General features: G+C 34.5%; 1 protein-coding gene across 1 annotated transcript; it reads right to left on the bottom strand.

Annotated features, from left to right (window-relative positions):
• Positions 1-636: 636 nt before the first annotated feature.
• LOC131653010 (heat shock 70 kDa protein 18-like) lies at positions 637-3,044 on the bottom strand. Its single transcript, XM_058923026.1, has 2 exons — positions 2,685-3,044; positions 637-2,483 (listed from the first exon to the last, which is right to left on the bottom strand). The coding sequence occupies exons 1-2, from the start codon at positions 2,899-2,901 to the stop codon at positions 676-678; spliced, it is 2,025 nt and encodes a 674-aa protein (XP_058779009.1). The 5' UTR covers positions 2,902-3,044; the 3' UTR covers positions 637-675.
• Between the last annotated feature and the right edge of the window lie 18,436 nt (positions 3,045-21,480).

Raw genomic sequence — 21,480 nt, 5'->3', positions numbered from 1 at the left:
GCCAGAACCATGATCAATGAGACAAATGTTGCAAAGCACTTATGGGAAGAAGCAGTAAATAATGCATGTTACATTCAGAACAAGACCTATATAAGGCCTATTCTAGATAAGACTCCTTATGAATTGTGGAAGAATAGAAAGCCCAACATTTCTTACTTTTATTCATTTGGATGTATCTGTTTTATGTTCAATACTAAAGACAATTTAAACAAGTTTGATTAAAAAGCTCAAAAGTGTATCATGTTAGGATACTCTGAACGCTCGATAGGTTATAGAGTATATAACACTAGAATCATAGTTATCGATGAATCAATTCATGTTAGATTTATGATAAGCTTGACTCTGAAAAGTCAAAGCAAGTTGAAAAGTATGCAAATTTGAAAATTATCTATTCAAAATATGAAGACAAGGACTCCGAGAATAAAGACTGTGAAAGCGCTCAACCTGGAATTGAACAATTAGCACCAGAAGTTGCTGACACACTAGCAACCTTAAAGAAAGTACAAGAAAAGATCCTTTCATACTAAAGAATTGATGATGGGTGACAAAACATAACTTATATTCACCCCAAAAGAAAGCTCAACAATTTGTCTTAAAGTTCACATCGTCACCTTAAAAATGAATTTATCTATATAATTTTCCATAAATATATGTCTACCTTATAAGGAGTTAATTTTATTTGAACAAGTCCTTAATTATATCCGAAACTAACCCACTGATGCTACCTGTTGCAACTGAAAATACTATCTGAAAACTATATTTTGCTAATAATAATATCCAACGTTTCTTTCTACTATGAAGAGGATATCCATCAACCGTACCTGGTTTCACACCATTCTCCTCATTCTTTATCATCTTCACAATGATTGGTTCAAACACACTTGAAAGCATGCTTCCATAATACTCAAAATCATGTTGTTCTGCAAATTCATTCACATCAAGCCACCTTAAAACAACAATAATTGCTTCACTAATCATTCTCTTGTCTTCTGAAGAAAGCTTCAAGTTAATCTCCTCATCTTCTATGGCATTTCTCATGTTGATTGCATACTTCTCCAATGCCCTTCTTGCTTCTACCTTTTTCCTATACTTCTTGTCTTCATCTTTGTACTTGTCAGCATCTTTGATCATCCTCTCGACTTCTTCCTTTGAAAGCCTTCCCTTGTCACTTGTTATTTTAAACTTTTTATTGACTCCAAGAGATTTTTCTGTGCTGGAGACATGTAAGATGCCATCATCATCAATTTGAAAGCTGATTTTGATTTGAGGATCACCTACCGGTGCCGGAGGAATTTCCAACACAAACTTTCCTAGCAAGTTGTTTTCCTCAGTTCTTAGCCTCTCACCCTCATAAACATGGATTAAAATATTGACTTGGTTGTGAAGATGTGTGGTGAATACATGTTCCATCTTTGTAGGAATTATAGTATTCCTAGGAATTATAATCTCCATGATTCCACCATGAGTCTGCAATCCAAGGGACAAAGGAATCACCTCCCTCAATACAAAATCTTCAACCTTTTCACTAAACTCACCACTCAATATTGAAGCATGAACAGCAGCACCATGTGCAACAGCTTCATCTGCATTGATGCTTTTGCATAATTGCTTCCCTTCAAAGAAACCTCTCAACAGTTCTTGCACTTTTACAATCCTTGTTGAGCCACCAACAAGGACAACATCATGAATACTATTCTTGTCCATTCCACTATCTATTAAACATTTTTCAACAATCTCCATGCACTTTTTGAAGTGATTCTTGTTTAGTTCATCAAACATCGCGCGGCTAATTGTTGAGTAGAAATCTATACCTTGATTTAAACTATCTATCTCAACGGTGGTCTCGGTAGAGGACGAAAGTATCCTCTTTGCTTTCTCGCAAGCGTTCTTTAACCTCCTAACCGCTCTTCGGTCTCCACTGATGTCAATTTTATGCTTCCTCAAGAACTCCTTCACAAAATGATTAACTAACGAGTTATCAAAGTCTTGTCCTCCGAGGTGAGTGTCGCCCGCAATGGCCTTAACTTGAATATCACCCTCCTCAAATGTGAGGATGGAAACATCCAATGTGCCACCACCTAAGTCAAAAATGAATACATTTCTTCTTCCATGATTAAATGATTTCATGTGAAGGCCATACGCAATTGCTGCTGCAGTAGGTTCATTGATTATTCGCATAACGTTGAGGCCTGCTATAACTCCTGCATCTCTAGTAGACTGGCGTTGTGAGTTATTGAAGTAAGCTGGAACAGTTATAACAACATCCTTCACTATACATCCAAGGTAAGCTTCTGCAATCTCTCGCATTTTTGCCAATACCATGGATGAGATTTCTTCAGCAGCAAAATGTTTTTCCTCATTCTTGTAATTGACAACAATCATAGGTTTGTCATTGAAGTCCCCAATTACTTGAAATGGCCATAATTTCATATCACTCTGAACTATGGGGTCAGAAAATTTCCTACCAATTAGTCTCTTTGCATCTACAACACAAACAAGAGTTTTGTACATTGTAAGAATATAGATAAGAGAGAAAAGTGTATAGAGAAAGAAAACATTATGAAATTATAAAATTAACGTCTTCAAAGTATCTGAAGGGATTCGTCAAATTATTCATTTATAGAGAGAGATGCAACACAAAGAAAGAATGTTGAAAGAATCAAGTTTAGAAGTTTTTTTTTTACCGAAAACAGTGTTGGTTGAGTTGGAAGTAACCATGTTGAAAGCAGAATCACCAATCAATCTATGAGAGTCGGTAAAGGCAACATACGATGGTGTTGTTCTATTCCCTTGATCATTCATTATGATCTCTATCTGACCATGTCTCCACACTGCAACACATGAATTGGTTGTTCCTAGGTCGATTCCTATTGCAACTTTCTTACCATCATCTCCTGCCATTTTTCTCCGTTGAGTTTTGAGAAGAAACACAAATATGATTAATCATTAAGGGTTGGGTTGTGCTTGTGCATAGATAGATGTAATAACACTCGTTTTTAATTCGAGTTCGTGATTGGCTGCTTGACTTGTAAAGGTATTTTTTAATTTCTCTTATTTTGAGTCAACTATAAAGTTATAGTACATGTAATTTCTGAAGGTGTCTTACGTGCGAAACCCACAATTAATCAATGTTGAGTGTGACATTTGAATTATGTGAATAGTGTTTCAGCAGCTGTCTCACGCGTGGGACCCACTGTTTTGATTTGTTCCAACAAGTTGATTTGCTAATCAATGATGAAATGGAAGTAGGATGTATTGTGTTGCTTCTGTAATCTGTGCATGTAAATTTTGAGATAGGATCCTCTCCTCCCTTTTGCTAAAGCTTTTTCGTTCCAGTCAGTGTGTTGTCCAGTCTTCATTGGTTGCTGATCCAAGCTTGTTGGACAGCCCTAGTCCAAAGTTTACTTTTGTGTGAAATTTTTCTTTTAACATACTAAGAGAAGATTTTACCTCATATTCTAAGATTTATCCCCTATTCTTAAGGCTGTTTAAAAAATCCAAAAACTTAACCGAACCGCCGAACTAAATTGTACTGAAATTAAAATAACCGAACTGTTATGTATGGGTAGTGAACTGAACTGTTATGTACAAACAATTTTAGAACCGAACTGTAATTGAAATTGAACTGAATTGAAACTGAACCAGAATCGAACCAAAACTGAAAATGAAAAATGCTTAAAACAAGTTAAAATTATTTTTTTTAAAAAATAAAAAATAGCTTAACAGTTCGGTTCTTTGATAAACGGTTCGATTTGGAAAAATTTGTCTTCTAACGGTTCGAAATTTCGAAACAGTATTTCAAAACTAGCGTTACATACCTCTCGTTTTTTGAGAAAAACCGAGCGGGAAATATTTTGTTTTGTTAAAATACAAATACAAATTACATTGTTTGTTTACACTAAATATAAAATTACATTATATTAAACCCTAAACCCAAGTACAAATACAAGTACACGCTTTTGACAAATATGATTCATCATAATCACTTTAATTAAATCCAATTTTATCCATTGCTTTGCAAGTTCAATGGTTTTGCACGTATACAATTTTTGATATAACATAAAAAAAATTAAGATATTATGTATGAACACCAACCTAGATTCAATTTTTTCTGTACTTGCAATCTATCACAGAGACAAAGGTTGCATAGTCATTGATTCTTTGATGATCGCGTTCTTATTGGATATAGAAAGTTTCACAAGATAGTGTCCAATATATAAAGTGGTGGTGTTTGTGTTCTTATTGGTATAGAGGTTTTGTTGTGGATTGATTTTTTTGACAATATCTTGAATGTTGTTACTTTATAAATGTATGACATAGATGGTTTCTATGTTACTTTATGAATGTACAACCCTCGGTTTTTTACTACAACCGAGGGGAAAGATTATTTTCTTTTTAATCAAAAAATAAAATAGGGACTTACCCCTCGAAATACATCATTTAATTTACAAATAAAAAATAAAATACAAATAAAATAAATGCACCACTTTTCCTCTCGATTTTGACATTTTAAATGACTGGTTAAATAAGATTGAGTTTATTATATCTTAATTGGATTGCTTATTTCACCATATCTGAAATATATAACTTCTTAAAATTTATTAGGAAAATTATTATATGAACAATTCCGTTATATATGAAGAACAACTTGCACTAATAAATGATTTTCTAGCATCCTCTAACTCATCATTCACTTCACACTCTTTAATTGTTAAAATCTCTTCAATTTTTCAAGTTCTTTATTCAACACCGTCTTTTCTACTCATTCATTCTTCAAAACATAAAATTTTATGCTTTAGAAAATGAACAAATATGAAAGAAAGTTGAATGATAACTAAAAGTATTGGAGAGATTTTAACAAAAAAAAAGCATGAGATAGGGGTAGGAATGACAATTTGATCCATCCCTAGTGGGCACCCACAAAAATATCCATAACGAGCCGAGTAAAAACCCGCAAAAATGAGTACGGGCATGAGCTCGAGTAATTACCCACTAAAATAAGTGGGTATGGATGCTGGTATGACCATCTTATAGTACCAAACCTGTCCCATACCCGTACACTATATATATTTATGTATTTTAATTTATCTTATTTTATAATAATGTATGACTATCATTTAAAAAAAAATCTTCAATGTTAAATCTTTACGTATTTATTATATGAGTTTGTTTATTTCATAATTCAACAAAATATTTTTAGAAAAATTTTTAATGTTCTTAAAAACTTAAAATGATATAATAGTTTATAATTGATCTATTTATTTTTATTAGAAATGCGGATGTGATATGTTCTTAATTAAAAACTTAAAATTTATTGATCTAATTATTTTTAAAATTGATCTATTTATAAATATCAATACTCAAACTCAATAACATCAACAAAACTACAACATATTGTAAAAAATCTAAACAACGACAACAATAACATCAACAACTCAAAAACAACAACTTAAATTAAAAAATAACTCAAAAAACTAATCTTTCAACAAAACTACAACAACATCATCAATAAACCTCTAGGCCTCAACAATAACAACAAAATGGATAGTGATGTTTGATGTACTTGATCTTTGAAGAGGAAGTGAAAGAAAGTGCTTTGGATCTCAAAAGAAGAAACAACATCCCTAACACTACTATAAAACGCGCAAACAATAGCGCCAAAGTCACCACGGCTCTTCCAAATATTGCGATGACATCTCTAAACTCAAGCGCTAATATTTTTTATTTTTAAATTAAAAATTGTTAGGACATAATAACTGTTTTTGAGCTCACTGTGGTGATACAAACAAGCTTTCATGGGTTCGAGTTTCAGCACCCTAAAATATTTTATTTCTTTAACGTTAAGGTGCGTCTTTTCTAATTTTTTATTTAAGAAAAAGAGATATCACTACGATTGTTTTGTTTAACTATTGTGACATACACCCACAAATATATATATATATATATATATATATATATATATATATATATATATATATATATATATATATATATATATATATATATATATATATATATATATATATATCACCACATTTGGTAATGACAACCGTTGTGAAATAATTTACCCATATATAAGCGAATTAACTATCCCTTTTTGACAGTATCGTTGTATCTTTCACAACAAAACTCTAGCACCCATTTTTCTCTTCTTCTTTGTCATTAGATTTCTTATTCTTCAATATATCGGTCAATCTTGTTCTTTATACATGAAAGTATTCTTCTTCCTTATTCTCTCGTTTTCCTGTATGTTGTTGTTATGTTTCATATGATTTTCATATGATTTTTTTTCCTGTTAGATAGTTTATGTTTTGTTTTATTGTTATATGATGTTGTTGATAAATATAGATAAATGTTTGTTGACACAATTTTCATTATTTACTTCGATTTCACATGTTTTGTTGTTGCTGACAAACTATTTTTTTTCCAGATTTGTCTTCACCACCTTAACAAAGCGCATACTTTGACTATGATACATATGGTTTCTATTGCTATGAAAAAATACAAGAAGTATGAAATTATTTTGGAAACTTCATCTACCTTGTATTTTTTTTCATAGCATCACAAACTAGATGAACTTTGTTGTGAATTCAATACCAAGAACAAAGTATAATGCAAGGGAAGAATAAAGGACAAGGAAGAAGTGGAACACAAGAATTGGTTATTACTGCTATTCTTTCACTTTCTCTTAGAAAATAAGATTACAAGTTTACAAGAATAACAAATAACCTCTCTCACCCTAAATTAGGATTTGCTGCTTAGCAATGATGAGAGACTAGTATGCTATTTATAATAAAACCTAACATACTAACTAATGGGCTTTTTCCACAAGGCCCATTACACAAGCCAACTTAATAAACAAGCTAACTTAACAAATTAGGGTTTAAACACTAAACCTAATTTAACATGCTAACAACCCTAGCATCTTCGACACAAGCATGTGAACAACCTTCGACTTTATGCTTAATCCTGTCGAACCAAGAAGCTACCCTTCGGCCATACTAGAGTTCGATCCAATATCTCACAAATCTCCACCTTGGATCTAACTCTACAACATCAAGGGAACAAACTAGCTTTCTTCATGCAGTTTTATCAACTGCATACAGTGAAAAAACTTGCAACTCGGCAATGTCTTCGTGATCATATCAGCAGCATTATCTTCAGTCAAAACCTTCAGCACTTGGACTTCTCCACGCTTGATTACTCCTCTGACGAAATGCAGTCTCACATCAATGTGCTTAGTTCGCTCATGATAGGCTGAATTCTTCGACAGGTGTATTGCACTCTGACTATCACATTTAACAGTGATACTCCGACCTTGAAGTTTCAGCTCCTTTGCAAAACCTTCAAGCCACAATGCTTCTTTCACAGCTTCAGTTAAGGCAATATACTCCGCTTCAGTGGTTGATAGAGCAACAACCTTCTGAAGTGTTGCTTTCCAACTAATTGTTGTGCCAAACATAGTGAAAACATATCCAGAAATAGATTTTCTGGAATCCATACAACCTGCATAATCAGAGTCGACATATCCTTCGATTACTGCTTTACTATCTTCACCTAAGGCTCCACCATAAATTAGGACTCTATTCAGAGACCCATTTTATGTACCTTAAAATCCACTTCAATGCTTGCCAGTGAGCCTTTCCAGGATTCGCCATGTGCCTGCTTACAAGACTTACTGCGTATGCTATGTCGGGTCTAGTACAGACCATAGCATACATCAAAGAACCGACTATATTAGCATATGGGATGCTATTCATATAGGCTCTTTCGACATCAGTACTGGGACACTGATCAATACTCAGCTTGAATTAAGGGTTTGTTGGAGTCACAACTGGCTTCGAATTCGACATACCAAACTTTTCAAGAATCTTCCGTAGATATGCCTCTTGAGATAGGCATAACTTCGACTTCTTTCTATCTCTTCGAATGTCAATTCCAAGAATCCTGGAAGCAACTCCCAGATCCTTCATATCGAACTCCTTATTGAGTTCAGCCTTCACCCTCATCACATCTTCGACACTATTGCTTGCTATGAGAATATCATCCACATAAAGCAACAAAATAACAAATGAATTACCAGGTCGAAATCTAAAGTAAACATAGTGATCGAACTGACTTCTAATGAAACTTATGTGTGCCATGAACTTGTCGAATCTCCTATTCCACTGTCTAGGAGATTGTTTCAGCCCATATAAAGATCTTTTTAGCTTTCACACATAATCTTCCTTTTCCTTTTCGACATACCCTTCAGGTTGCCTCATCAGGATCGTTTCATCTAAATCACCATACAAGAACGCAGTCTTCACATCCATCTGTTCCAGTTCAAGGTCGAACTGTGCCACCATGGCAAGCAACATTCGAATGGACCTATGCTTCACAACAGGAGAGAACACATCATTGAAGTCGACACCTTCTTTCTGAGTGAAACCCCTTGCGACCAAACTTGCCTTGCATCTTTTCGACGTCACTCCTTCAATTCCTTCCTTAACTTTGAAAATCCATTTACAGCTGACTAACCTTGCCCCAGCAGGTTTCTTGATCAGTTCCCAAGTGTGATTATCATGAAGAGATTTCATCTCATCATCCATGGCCTTCAGCCATTCAGTCTTATTTCGACTCCTCATAACTTCCTTATAATCTCTAGGTTCATCATCAAGGACCTCACTGGCAGAGATTAATGCATAAGCTATAAGATCTGCATACCCAAGTCTCTGAGGTGATTTGATGACTCTTCTCGACCTATCTCTCGACAATAGGTAGTCATCGTCAGTTTCCTCAACTTCCTCAGCATCTTCTGCTTCTTCTTCGACTTCATGAGGGATATGCAATTCAGCATCAACATGCTCCACCTCAACAGGAATCTCTACCTGTTCCAGCTCTTCTGCACTTCGACCATCATCAGTTTTCTTGAAAGCCATTTCAGCTTCATTGAAAACTACATCTCGACTGGTGATACACCTCCTGTGACCTGGCTCTAGGCACCATAGCTTATAAGCTTTGACTCCTTCAGGGTATCCCATGAACATGCATTTTAGAGCTCTAGGTTCGACCTTGTCTTGCCTAATATGAGCATAGGCTACGCAGCCAAATACTCTTAGTTTGTCGAGATCTGGTGGATGTCCCGACCAAACTTCTTCAGGTGTCTTCTTATCTAACGCTATCGAAGGACATCTGTTTATCAGATATGTTGCTGTCGAAACAGCCTCAGCCCAGAACACCTTCTTTAACCCCGCACTAGTCAACATGCATCTGACTCTCTCCAAAATAGTTCGATTAAACCTTTCAGCCAAACCATTTTGTTGTGGAGTACCTGCAGTAGTTCTATGTCTTGCAATACCAGAGGCCGCACAAAAACTGTCAAATGCCTCATTGCAAAATTCAAGGCCATTGTCGGTTCTCAACCTCTTAACCTTCCTGCCAGTCTGATTTTCTACCAGAGTCTTCCAACTTTTGAAATTCTCAAAAATTTCATCCTTAGTCTTATGGATGAATACCCATAATTTTCTTGAATAATCATCTACTATGGATAGAAAATACCTTGCTCCTGAATGTGATGGACACCTTGCAGGCCCCCAAAGATCTGCATGGATATAATCAAGGGATCCATGTGTTCTTTGTTTGCCTTTGTTGAACTTCACTCTGCAAGATTTTCCAAGTACACAGGGTTCACAAAACTTCAGCTTTTCGACTTTGTCTCCACCAAGAAGATTTTGTTTCCCTAATTCGACCAGACCCCTTTCACTGACATGGCCCAATCTCATGTGCCAGATTTCTGTCTTCGACAAAGGTTTCGTGGATGCAACATTTGTCGAACCACTTACAACTTCAGCCTCAAGGGTATACAAGTCTTGTTTCATCACGCCTCTCAAGACTTCCTTCGACCCCTTCATGACTCTTAGGATATTTTTCTCTCCTTGGAAAACATATCCTTTCTTGTCGAATTCACCAAGAGAAAGTAGATTTCTCTTCAAATCAGGAACATACCTGACTTCAGTCAACAACCTTATTGACTCATCATGGAGTTTGAATCTCACAGATCCAACACCTGCAATTTTGCAAGCTTTATTGTTTCCCAGCAGTACTGATCCACCATCTTGATCACATAATTCCTCGAACAAGTCTTTGTTTGGAGTCATGTGCCAAGTGCAACCTGAATCCATAATCCACTCCTTCCTAGAGTCACTGCTCGAAACCACAAGGACGTCAGATGATTCGAAATCATCTTGAACAATGGCTGCATTACCATTATCCTTACCTCCATGATATTTCAGGCGTTCAGGGCACACCTTTCTTGTGTGACCCTCCTTCTTACAATGATAGCATCGAATGCCAGATGCTTCGCCACTGTAAGACTTCGACTGGCTTTTGCCCTTCTTCTTGTCAAACTTACTGTCCTTTCGTAAGAGTTTTCCTTTAACGGTCAAACCTTCGCCAACAGTCGAAGGTTTATGCTCCTTTCGTTCGTTCAAGTCTTTAGAATACAAGGCTGATTGAACTTCTTCAAACTTCGGGGACTCCCTTCCATACAGGAGAGTTTCTTTGAAGTGAGCATGTGATCGAGGCAAAGAACACAATAGTAACAGCGCTTGATCTTCATCATCGATCTTCACATCAATATTTTCAAGATCAAGAATCAGCTTGTTGAACATATCATACTGCTCAGCCAACAATTTGTCTTCAACCATCTTGAATGAATACAAAGCCTGCTTCAGGTAGAGTCGATTTACCAGCGATTTGGTCATATACAAACTTTTAAGTTTCGCCCATAACCCTGATGCCGTCGTCTCCTTTGATACCTGTCTGAGAACCTTTTCACCAAGGCTCAACAAAATTGCGCTGTGTGCCTTCTCGATCATAGTTGTCTTCTCCGTTGCCGTTAATGCAGCATTCATGGCTGCCTCTCCCTTCAACGCTTCTAAACAACCCTGTTGAACCAGTAGGGCTTTCATCTTCAAGCGCCACAGACCGAAATCATTCACTCCAGTGAACTTTTCAATATCATACTTTGTTGAAGGCATCTTCTCCATTCTCACCGCACCAATTTGTTGTGAATTCAATACCAAGAACAAAGTATAATGCAAGGGAAGAATAAAGGACAAGGAAGAAGAGGAACACAAGAATTGGTTATAACTGCTATTCTTTCACTTTCTCTTAGTAAATAAGATTACAAGTTTACAAGAATAACAAATAACCTCTCTCACCCTAAATTAGGATTTGCTGCTTAGCAATGATGAGAGACTAGTATGCTATTTATAATAAAACCTAACATACTAACTAATGGGCTTTTTCCACAAGGCCCATTACACAAGCCAGCTTAATAAACAAGCTAACTTAACAAATTAGGGTTTAAACACTAAACTTAATTTAACATGCTAACAACCCTAGCATCTTCGACACAAGCATGTGAACAACCTTCGACTTTATGCTTAATCCTGTCGAACCAAGAAGCTACCCTTCGGCCATACTAGTGTTCGATCCAATATCTCACAAACTTCATAATTTGTTATAGTTCCATGATTATTTTCATTAAAAGGTTCGTTCTTGAAACAATTTAATATATCTTGTGATGTTGTGTGATGTTAGTGTTTTGTTGCTAAAATGTATGTTTTTTTTATTTGGTTGCATGTTATTTTTATGTTGTTGTTGTTGCTAACAAATGTTCTCAAAATAAGAATAAAACATTGCTAAGTCACAAGAAAGAGGCTTCTTGTGACTTAGCAATGTTTTGTTGTTTAAATTCTTATACATGTTGATAGTGGATGAAGTATAGTTTATTATATGCTATGTAGATTGTTTGTTTTATTAACCTTTCACTAAAAATACATTCATTTAAATTGACATAGACACTTATAATATGAAAATTAAGTTATATTTGAAATCCAACTATATCAATCAATTTTTTCCGAATTGCATACGTCTCAACGTTCATTTCATGCTCTTTAGCATTTAGAATGTGATTCAATGATCTGATTCCTTCAATACATCGATATCTTCTCTTATAGTTTAATTTGAATAAAATTTAATTATTGACTATGTCTACCTCATTGTCGTCACTTATTATTGTGATTTTTATGATGATAATTCATCATAACAATCACGATGATAAGTGACGATGATGAGGTAGACCTAGCCAATAAATTGATATTATTCGAATTAAACTAGAATCGAAGGAATAGATGCAGTGAAGGAATCATACCATTGGACCACACTTTATGTGTTAAAGAGCATAAAATGAATGATGAGAGACATACAATTCGAAAAATAGTGGTTTGTTTAAGTTGGTTTTCAAGAATAGTTTAATTTTCAGATTATATACTTATTCACCAATTTGAATGGTTGTATTACTTTAATGAGGTGATTGAAAAACAAGCAATCTACATAGTATATAATAAACTATGTGTACTTTCCACAACAATTATCTAATGTAACTATGGTGAGTTATAATTTATGTTCCAAAATATCGCTGCTGAGAATAGAACTTGGAACCTTTAGGTCTATCACAATAGTTAAGTTAACTAACTTTTATGATATCGCACGCGCTTTCCTATATACTACCACAGTCCTAGGACCGTGACTGTAAGTAACACATTTGCAACAACACTTTACATAACAACGCCAGAACCTGTGTGATTATATATCTTTCCCAACCATTGTTAAATGTCTTTTTCGTAGTAGTGTAAACACCTATCATTTTGTAATGAAGATGATATAGGTTGATGGTACTTGTTGTTTATGGCTCTATTGTTCATGACTCTTCGTTAAGGTTTAGACAAGTGAAACTAAATGACTAATGGTAAGTTATTTTCACTTTTTAGGACCAAAGGTATTGTAGTCAAAAAAATTATTTGGGAGGAGGGGTGACAAGTTTAATTGAAAGGGTGTCAAGACAAAATCTCGTTGATTTGCCCTTTTTTGCAACATGTATCCTCCTGAAAAAATTGAAATAAATTGAGTGAACTATTTTTTTTTATTGAAATCCCAACTAAATATGCAACCCGTGTCCACATGTAATAAATGCAACCCTAATATTTTTTTGTACTTGACATCAAGAGAAGATAAAGGATTGCTACAACTCTAAAAATGCTAATGAAATTGCATCCACCCAGAAAATGCAACTACCCAAAAAATGCAAAATACAATGTGCACATCCAAAAAATTAAAAACAAAAATGAAGTTACAAAAGTTTGTTGTTGAAGAAGGGAGAGATGCACTTCTCCTTTTATTATCCTCACCGCAACCCGTGTGCTAAAGTTATTTGGTGGAGGCGGTAAGCTCGCCACATTGTCTAGTGGCTCTAGTGAGGGAATCTTTGGCGGAATTATCTTGCCATTGAAGCTTCTAGAGAGAAGGAAATAAACAAAGGGAAGCAATTTAAAACTATACTGTTTCTTAAAAATCAAAGCAATTCGAAATGATATATGTTCCTTCAAAATCAAAGGTAAAAAGAGAATTTCTGAGTAAAGTTTTTATCTCAAATGTGTTCATTTGTGAAGTCTCTAATTCCACTTGCGAAGCAACAAATTTGTTGCATTTTTGGTCAAAATCAATGGCAGATAAATGTCCCGCAATTTGTTCCACAATGTATTATGAAATTGTAGTAGAAATATTGTAGAAAATGCTTTCCGATATCAATGGTACTACAAACTTTCATGTTAAAATTGAAGAAAAAAGGAAAAAGGTTCTTATGGGTAGTATGAAGAAGTGTTAATCAGTTTTTCATCATGTTTCAAATATACATCAGCTATTGTTTTCTTTGCTTCATTATCTAATAAATTTTCTAGTTCTTTGTCAATTGAACATTTTGGCATTTTTTCTCTCATTTTTGTTTTGAAAATTTGAACATTTTTGAGAAATTGTTTTGTAATGAAGTTTTGAGAGGAAAAAATATATGAATTTGTTCTTTCAACATTAGTAGATTTTTTTTTAGATTTCAAAAAGTTCATGTAAAGATTTTTAAAAAGTTTATAGTTGAGGAAATGTCTCTGTTTACAGATTAGAATATTGAAGTTTGTTTTAAAAATCTTATCTCATTAGATACATAGGAAAGTTGACTCTAATTAGTTCTTCGCAAAGTCTAATTAGTCCTTTGTGGCGTTCTATTATCTTCAATTTAATAACTAGACTTAGAAGGACGTCTACCATCTCTTGGTGATTCTAAGTATGTTTCTTTGAAAAAATGTAATAAAATAATAATCATTAAATAATTTTAAGCATAACTTACACTATGTCCAAATTCTCTAATATTAGATGCATCCAAGATATTTTACTTGTCTTCCACTAAAATTTTATATTTTCATTACGTGTATGATTTTCTCCTTTTTAGCATTGTCCCTTTGCTTTAATAATGCGATTTTCACCATCAATTCATCAATTTTTGAGAAGAAAAAGAAAGATCTTAAGGCTTGATAAGACTAACTTGTTAACCTTGGTTTGGGATTGGTGGTATGGTGGTTTTTGCAGCAGCGTGGACTGAGAGAGAGAGAGATAAATAGATAGATAGATAGATAGATAGAGAGAGAGAGAGAGAGAGAGAGAGAGAGAGAGAGAGAGAAAGAGGGATGCCAAGGTGACGACGTGAGCTGAGAGAGATACCAAAATGCAATATTTGTGGTTGTGGCTACGTGTTTGTTTGGAGTTTTTCATTTTTGATATACCGAGGAGCAGTTACGAAATGCCAAGCTTTCAGTTGTTTTGTTACGTTTTCCTCATTTTCCAGCATATTCCTTAATTTTGCAAGAAGGTAGTTTTATCAACCATCACAATCCTAAAAATGTTGCTATGCTTTTTCCAGCGAGTTACTCCATCCGTTCCATATTATAAGAGAAATTCACTTTTTAGATCATTGAATAATTAATGTATTTGGTCTATATATAGATCAGATACATTAATTATTCAATGATCTAAAAAGTGAATTTCTCTTATAATATGGGACAGAGGGAGTATAACGTCAATTACTTAATTTTTTGGGAAGGAGTATTTATCAACCGTTGCAACCCGTTTTTAAGGAGGTTGAGGTTAAAATACAAAAAAATATGGACCCGGCTAATAAAATGCAAAAAATGGAATATAGCGTCTTATCGGTCACATGCGGAAGCATTTCAATCTAGGAACCAGTTCTAATAAAAAATTAATTAGTTGCTAAATTACTTGCAAACTTAATTTTATATAAAACTTTTGGTTACAATCCAATAGAACATTAGCACAACAAAAACAACAAGACAAACAACAATTTAAAAAACATAACACTACGAAATAATCTAATTAGATGTAATAATCACAACAATATCATATCTGCCATGAACAACGTTCAAATACATATATCTATTATTTATGCCATTCTTAACTGACCATCAACGACATTGAATATCGTCATTGTCATATCTCCAACTGATATGTATGAAACAAGCATGTAATACGGTGGGAGAACTGACTTTTTTGGTTTTTATCCAAAATGTGCAGATAGTAAAGTCGCCACCGACTTTTCTTTTATCCAATAAGGAAAGGCTGAAAAGAACAGGAAAGACCTTAATAGATTTTGAGTTTAGGGGGTAAGTTATACAAAGGGAATGTATTAGCACCCTTTGTATCCATGGTTATCCATGGGCTCTTAAATGCTTAGCTCATTTTACTTGCTTTTTTTTGAAAAGTGGTGTGTGTTCAAAAAATATTTCGTAAAAATTTAACTTTGTAATGATTCTTGCACGAATGTATACAAAGTGTTTATTTTTGAAAATATTTTTGGAAGTGTGAGATATAAAAGTATTTGTTTTTTTGAGTTGTGAGCAAGCATTTAAAAGTTACTTACCCCTAATTTGTAAGGTCTTTCTTTTACTTATCATTTTTCTTGAGAGATACTACTATCCATATCATTAGTGGGTCGACAGTCCTATCTATTGGATGTGGGGGGACAACGAAGGTTCATCAAATGGTCATAGAAGGCAACATGTAAGGATACCTTAGCGATTCAAAGGGACTATCTTCATTTTTCCATAGGGTCATCGAGGGACAATATCATCTTTTTGTAGGTAACTCGAATGGTCATCGAGGTACTATGATATTTATATCGAAGAGACTATGATGATATTATTCGTAAGCTGATAAGTGTCAAAATGTCGATATTTTGAGTATATAATTGTGGCACTTATCGATTCTATTCTTATGATTTTTGTAATAAAATCCCAACTTTTGTGTAAATATGTGCATACTTGTGTTTTTGATTCATTTTTATACCAATTAATAGTTTTCCATTCATTTTATAGGTATTCTTTGGAGCATTGAGTAATAAAGACCAAAGGCTAAGCTTCAAGAATGCAAATTCTACCAATTCATCAAAGAATAAGGATCAAAATAAGGATGATAAAAATTATCATTTTGGTTTCCATTCATTCATTATTGGATAGAGCATTGAATAAGCTTTCCAACGCTTCGAACCGGGCGCAATTCGGAGTTACGGTTCTCAACTTATGGCGAAAACAAGATTTCACTTTTGTTGTCAGCCGCTAAGCGGGAGTACCTCCGCTGAGCGACCATGACAGATATCAGCTCGTTAAATAGGGGTAAAAATCACATTTTTAGGTTATGTTTTGGGGTAATTGTTCCCAAATCATCAAACCTTCATTCTTAGGGTAGATTAGCTTAGAAAACAACTTCGGAGGTTGCATTTGGATGATTGGGGGTGGAATGAGCATCGAACGGAGCTGACAAATCGGGAGATTTTCGGTTCATTTCTCTTCTTCTTTGTGTATTTCTCTTTGGTTGGGTTTTGTTTGTATATTTACTCGAATCTTATGTATATTTACCGATTATAATGTTATGTTTAACTTGCTTTACAAATCTGTGTTGATGTTATCCTGGATTTTTGCTCTATGCTGGGGATTTAGGTTGCTTTAGAGATAAACTTCTTGAATCCTTATCTAGGATGATAATCTGTTGGTTCTGAACTCTAGAGATAGATTTAGAGCTAGCATTCATTGTGAGTATCTGTACTTAATGCTTTCGTGTTTGAGCGGCGCGCGAGAGATCGCCGACGCGAGAATATGGATGTTCTCGCGACTTCGCGTTAGAGATAACCTTAGTTGTGAGATGATCTCGTTTGTGCTCCAGAGATGGACGCTTATGTGAGAGATACGTGATGACATAGATGAGTATCGTAGGTTGAGTATAACGGGTTGGTAAGTGTATGTTTGTGAAGAGTGAATATATTTACATTCCTGATAAGTTATTTCTCTTCTAAGAATGTATATATATTCTTTTCCTGTCTATATCTTTATTTACTTTTTTTTCATTCAAACCCAAGCTCGAAACTATATAAACTATTGAATGGCATCTCTCCATCTCTGAGGACGATAATTCCCGGATCAATATTTCCAAATCTTGTTTGTTGCTTGCCCTATACTGCATTCAACAAAATGGCGCCGTTGCCGGGGATGGTTGTGATTGCATCGCAATAGTTTTCATGGTTTTGAGCTTTGTATATATCGTATATATTGTATAGTTTCACTTGTGTATATATTTACTTGTACAGTTTTACTTGTTTATGTTCACCATATAGGTTTACTTGTATATGTTTACATACAAGTATACTTTTATTGGTGAATGTTGGTGAAGCACGTTGATCTCGGATTAGCTCTTTAATTACAAATCTTCACTTTTCAACTTGTGAATCCAACATTCACCAACTTTTCTCTTTTTGTATAATAATAAATGTATGTGTTCATACTTGTATATATGTGTTTGTTTGTGTACATATTTTTATACTTGTGTTCTCTTTTATGTTCGTATAATTGTTGTATATATTTGTACCCGTAACGTTTGTTGAGTGGTTGGTTAGGACACTTTATTTAGGCTTGGGCGGTGAGACGTCACCATGGCATGATTAGAGGAAGCTACTTTCCAAACACCGAAACAATAAAGGCGTCGAGCTAACGACGTAAAACAAGCGCTTGTTGGGAGGCACCCCAACGGTTGTAAAGTTTTGGTTATTTTTATGTTTATGAGGTGTTTAGGTGAAGTGGAGAGGGCTGGAACACCTAATTCTGTTCTGGTTTTCTGGTTTTTTCTGTGTCCGCTAAGCGGAACATAGCTCACTAAGCGAGCATAGCAGAATTTTGTTTTCCTGCTTTGTACCAGTGGGGCTTCCATTCCACTTGGTTCACTCTTTTTCCCACTCTCACCAAGGCTAATTAATAGTATATATTAGTTTTGTTTTTCTAATTCTTTTGTTCGTTGTTTGTACTCAAATTTTGTTCGGTGATTCGAAGATTTTTGAGGTGATTTTTCAAAGCTAGAGTGTTTCAACTTGCGGATGTATGGTAGGATATTGTTTTTGAAGTTATATCATTCAAGGTACTCATTTATCGCTTTCTATAGCATAACATGTTTAGGAAACTTTTCATTTGTACAATTATCATACCATTCATTCTTTTGCATTACTTGCTTATTGATTGAATCACTTTAGTTCTCAAACCATAAATGTGAGGAAGCTTTCCATTGTTTATATATGTTGGAGGCCACAATCTTTGTTTTAACTGGATTTTATTATGCTTAATCTTTTGTTTATGTTGATTTTGTGAAAGCATGAAAAGGATCAAGGCGTTTTGTTTCATTTTGAGCACAACCACCATAACCAAATAGTCAATTCACCTTGTGAGTGTGTGATCATTTGTTAACCCTTTTGAGCTTTTTGTCAATGTCCATGTTGTTTTTGCTAAATGCTTATCTTTGAGTGTTTGGTTCTCATTTTTGCATGGACGATTGATTCTTTGTTTTCTTGAACCCTCAACCATGATTTTTGGTATGAATTTTTACCTTGCCTTAGAAAGTAGGGAGTATTCACATGAAGATGTGGTTGAATTCAAGTTGGGGAGAGAAATGGTTGCTACTTATGTGGTTGTTGCTATGAGGTTGAAAAGAAAGAAAAAAAAAAGAAAGAAAATGCGAAAAGAAAAAGAAAAAAAAGGAGAAAAAGTTTTGAAAAAGAAAAAGAAAAGAGAAGCGAATAATTGTGCTAATAAGTATTGAGATTGGTTTGAGAAACTTGTGGTTAAGGAAGAAGTTTAATCGAGGTTTTGTTGTTTGAATCTTTGGTGAATTGATCACTCCCTTAGGTTTAGGCAAGTTTTTGTTTCGATTAGCCTTAGGACTTATCCATTGTTTGTTTACCAAGCCACATTACAACCTTGAAAAGTCCTTGTGATTCTTGCTTTTGTATCTTCAATGTGATTTTTGGATGAATGCATAATTTAATCTTTTGTTTGCAAGATTGTTGGATGAGTGTTAAAAGTCCCTCACCTTTGTATGTTTTTCATCCATTGATGAAATTTTGCTAGGTGTGATTCATGAGATAGCTTGTATTGTGTTAGAATGTTTTGTATGCTTTTTGTGCTTAGGATTCGTTTCGTTTACATGTTGTCGTTGTAGGATAGTGGTAAGTATTTACTTTGTTTATACGTTTTTGTATTGAGCCATACATTTGTTTTTGGTTTTCAAAACTTGTTGATTCATGATTCTTTGGTTTATTGCTTTTGATTCTTTGATTTATTTGACATTGTTTGAGGACAAACAAAGTTTCAAGCTGGGGAGAGTTTGATAAGTGTCAAAATGTCGATATTTTGAGTATATAATTGTGGCACTTATCGATTCTATTCTTATGATTTTTGTAATAAAATCCCAACTTTTGTGTAAATATGTGCATACTTGTGTTTTTGATTCATTTTTATACCAATTAATAGTTTTCCATTCATTTTATAGGTATTCTTTGGAGCATTGAGTAATAAAGACCAAAGGCTAAGCTTCAAGAATGCAAATTCTACCAATTCATCAAAGAATAAGGATCAAAATAAGGATGATAAAAATTATCATTTTGGTTTCCATTCATTCATTATTGGATAGAGCATTGAATAAGCTTTCCAACGCTTCGAACCGGGCGCAATTCGGAGTTACGGTTCTCAACTTATGGCGAAAACAAGATTTCACTTTTGCTGTCAGCCGCTAAGCGGGAGTACCTCCGCTGAGCGACCATGACAGATATCAGCTCGTTAAATAGGGGTAAAAATCACATTTTTAGGTTATGTTTTGGGGTAATTGTTCCCAAATCATCAAACCTTCATTCTTAGGGTAGATTAGCTTAGAAAACAACTTCGGAGGTTGCATTTGGATGATTGGGGGTGGAATGAGCATCGAACGGAGCTGACAAATCGGGAGATTTTCGGTTCATTTCTCTTCTTCTTTGTGTATTTCTCTTTGGTTGGGTTTTGTTTGTATATTTACTCGAATCTTATGTATATTTACCGATTATAATGTTATGTTTAACTTGCTTTACAAATCTGTGTTGATGTTATCCTGGATTTTTGCTCTATGCTGGGGATTTAGGTTGCTTTAGAGATAAACTTCTTGAATCCTTATCTAGGATGATAATCTGTTGGTTCTGAACTCTAGAGATAGATTTAGAGCTAGCATTCATTGTGAGTATCTGTACTTAATGCTTTCGTGTTTGAGCGGCGCGCGAGAGATCGCCGACGCGAGAATATGGATGTTCTCGCGACTTCGCGTTAGAGATAACCTTAGTTGTGAGATGATCTCGTTTGTGCTCCAGAGATGGACGCTTATGTGAGAGATACGTGATGACATAGATGAGTATCGTAGGTTGAGTATAACGGGTTGGTAAGTGTATGTTTGTGAAGAGTGAATATATTTACATTCCTGATAAGTTATTTCTCTTCTAAGAATGTATATATATTCTTTTCCTGTCTATATCTTTATTTACTTTTTTTTCATTCAAACCCAAGCTCGAAACTATATAAACTATTGAATGGCATCTCTCCATCTCTGAGGACGATAATTCCCGGATCAATATTTCCAAATCTTGTTTGTTGCTTGCCCTATACTGCATTCAACAAAATGGCGCCGTTGCCGGGGATGGTTGTGATTGCATCGCAATAGTTTTCATGGTTTTGAGCTTTGTATATATCGTATATATTGTATAGTTTCACTTGTGTATATATTTACTTGTACAGTTTTACTTGTTTATGTTCACCATATAGGTTTACTTGTATATGTTTACATACAAGTATACTTTTATTGGTGAATGTTGGTGAAGCACGTTGATCTCGGATTAGCTCTTTAATTACAAATCTTCACTTTTCAACTTGTGAATCCAACATTCACCAACTTTTCTCTTTTTGTATAATAATAAATGTATGTGTTCATACTTGTATATATGTGTTTGTTTGTGTACATATTTTTATACTTGTGTTCTCTTTTATGTTCGTATAATTGTTGTATATATTTGTACCCGTAACGTTTGTTGAGTGGTTGGTTAGGACACTTTATTTAGGCTTGGGCGGTGAGACGTCACCATGGCATGATTAGAGGAAGCTACTTTCCAAACACCGAAACAATAAAGGCGTCGAGCTAACGACGTAAAACAAGCGCTTGTTGGGAGGCACCCCAACGGTTGTAAAGTTTTGGTTATTTTTA

This window comes from Vicia villosa, linkage group LG2 (assembly GCF_029867415.1).
Source record: "Vicia villosa cultivar HV-30 ecotype Madison, WI linkage group LG2, Vvil1.0, whole genome shotgun sequence".
Classification (NCBI taxonomy): domain Eukaryota; kingdom Viridiplantae; phylum Streptophyta; class Magnoliopsida; order Fabales; family Fabaceae; genus Vicia; species Vicia villosa.
The sequence above is the reverse complement of the archived record's forward strand: the minus strand, read 5'-3'. Positions and strand labels throughout refer to the sequence as shown.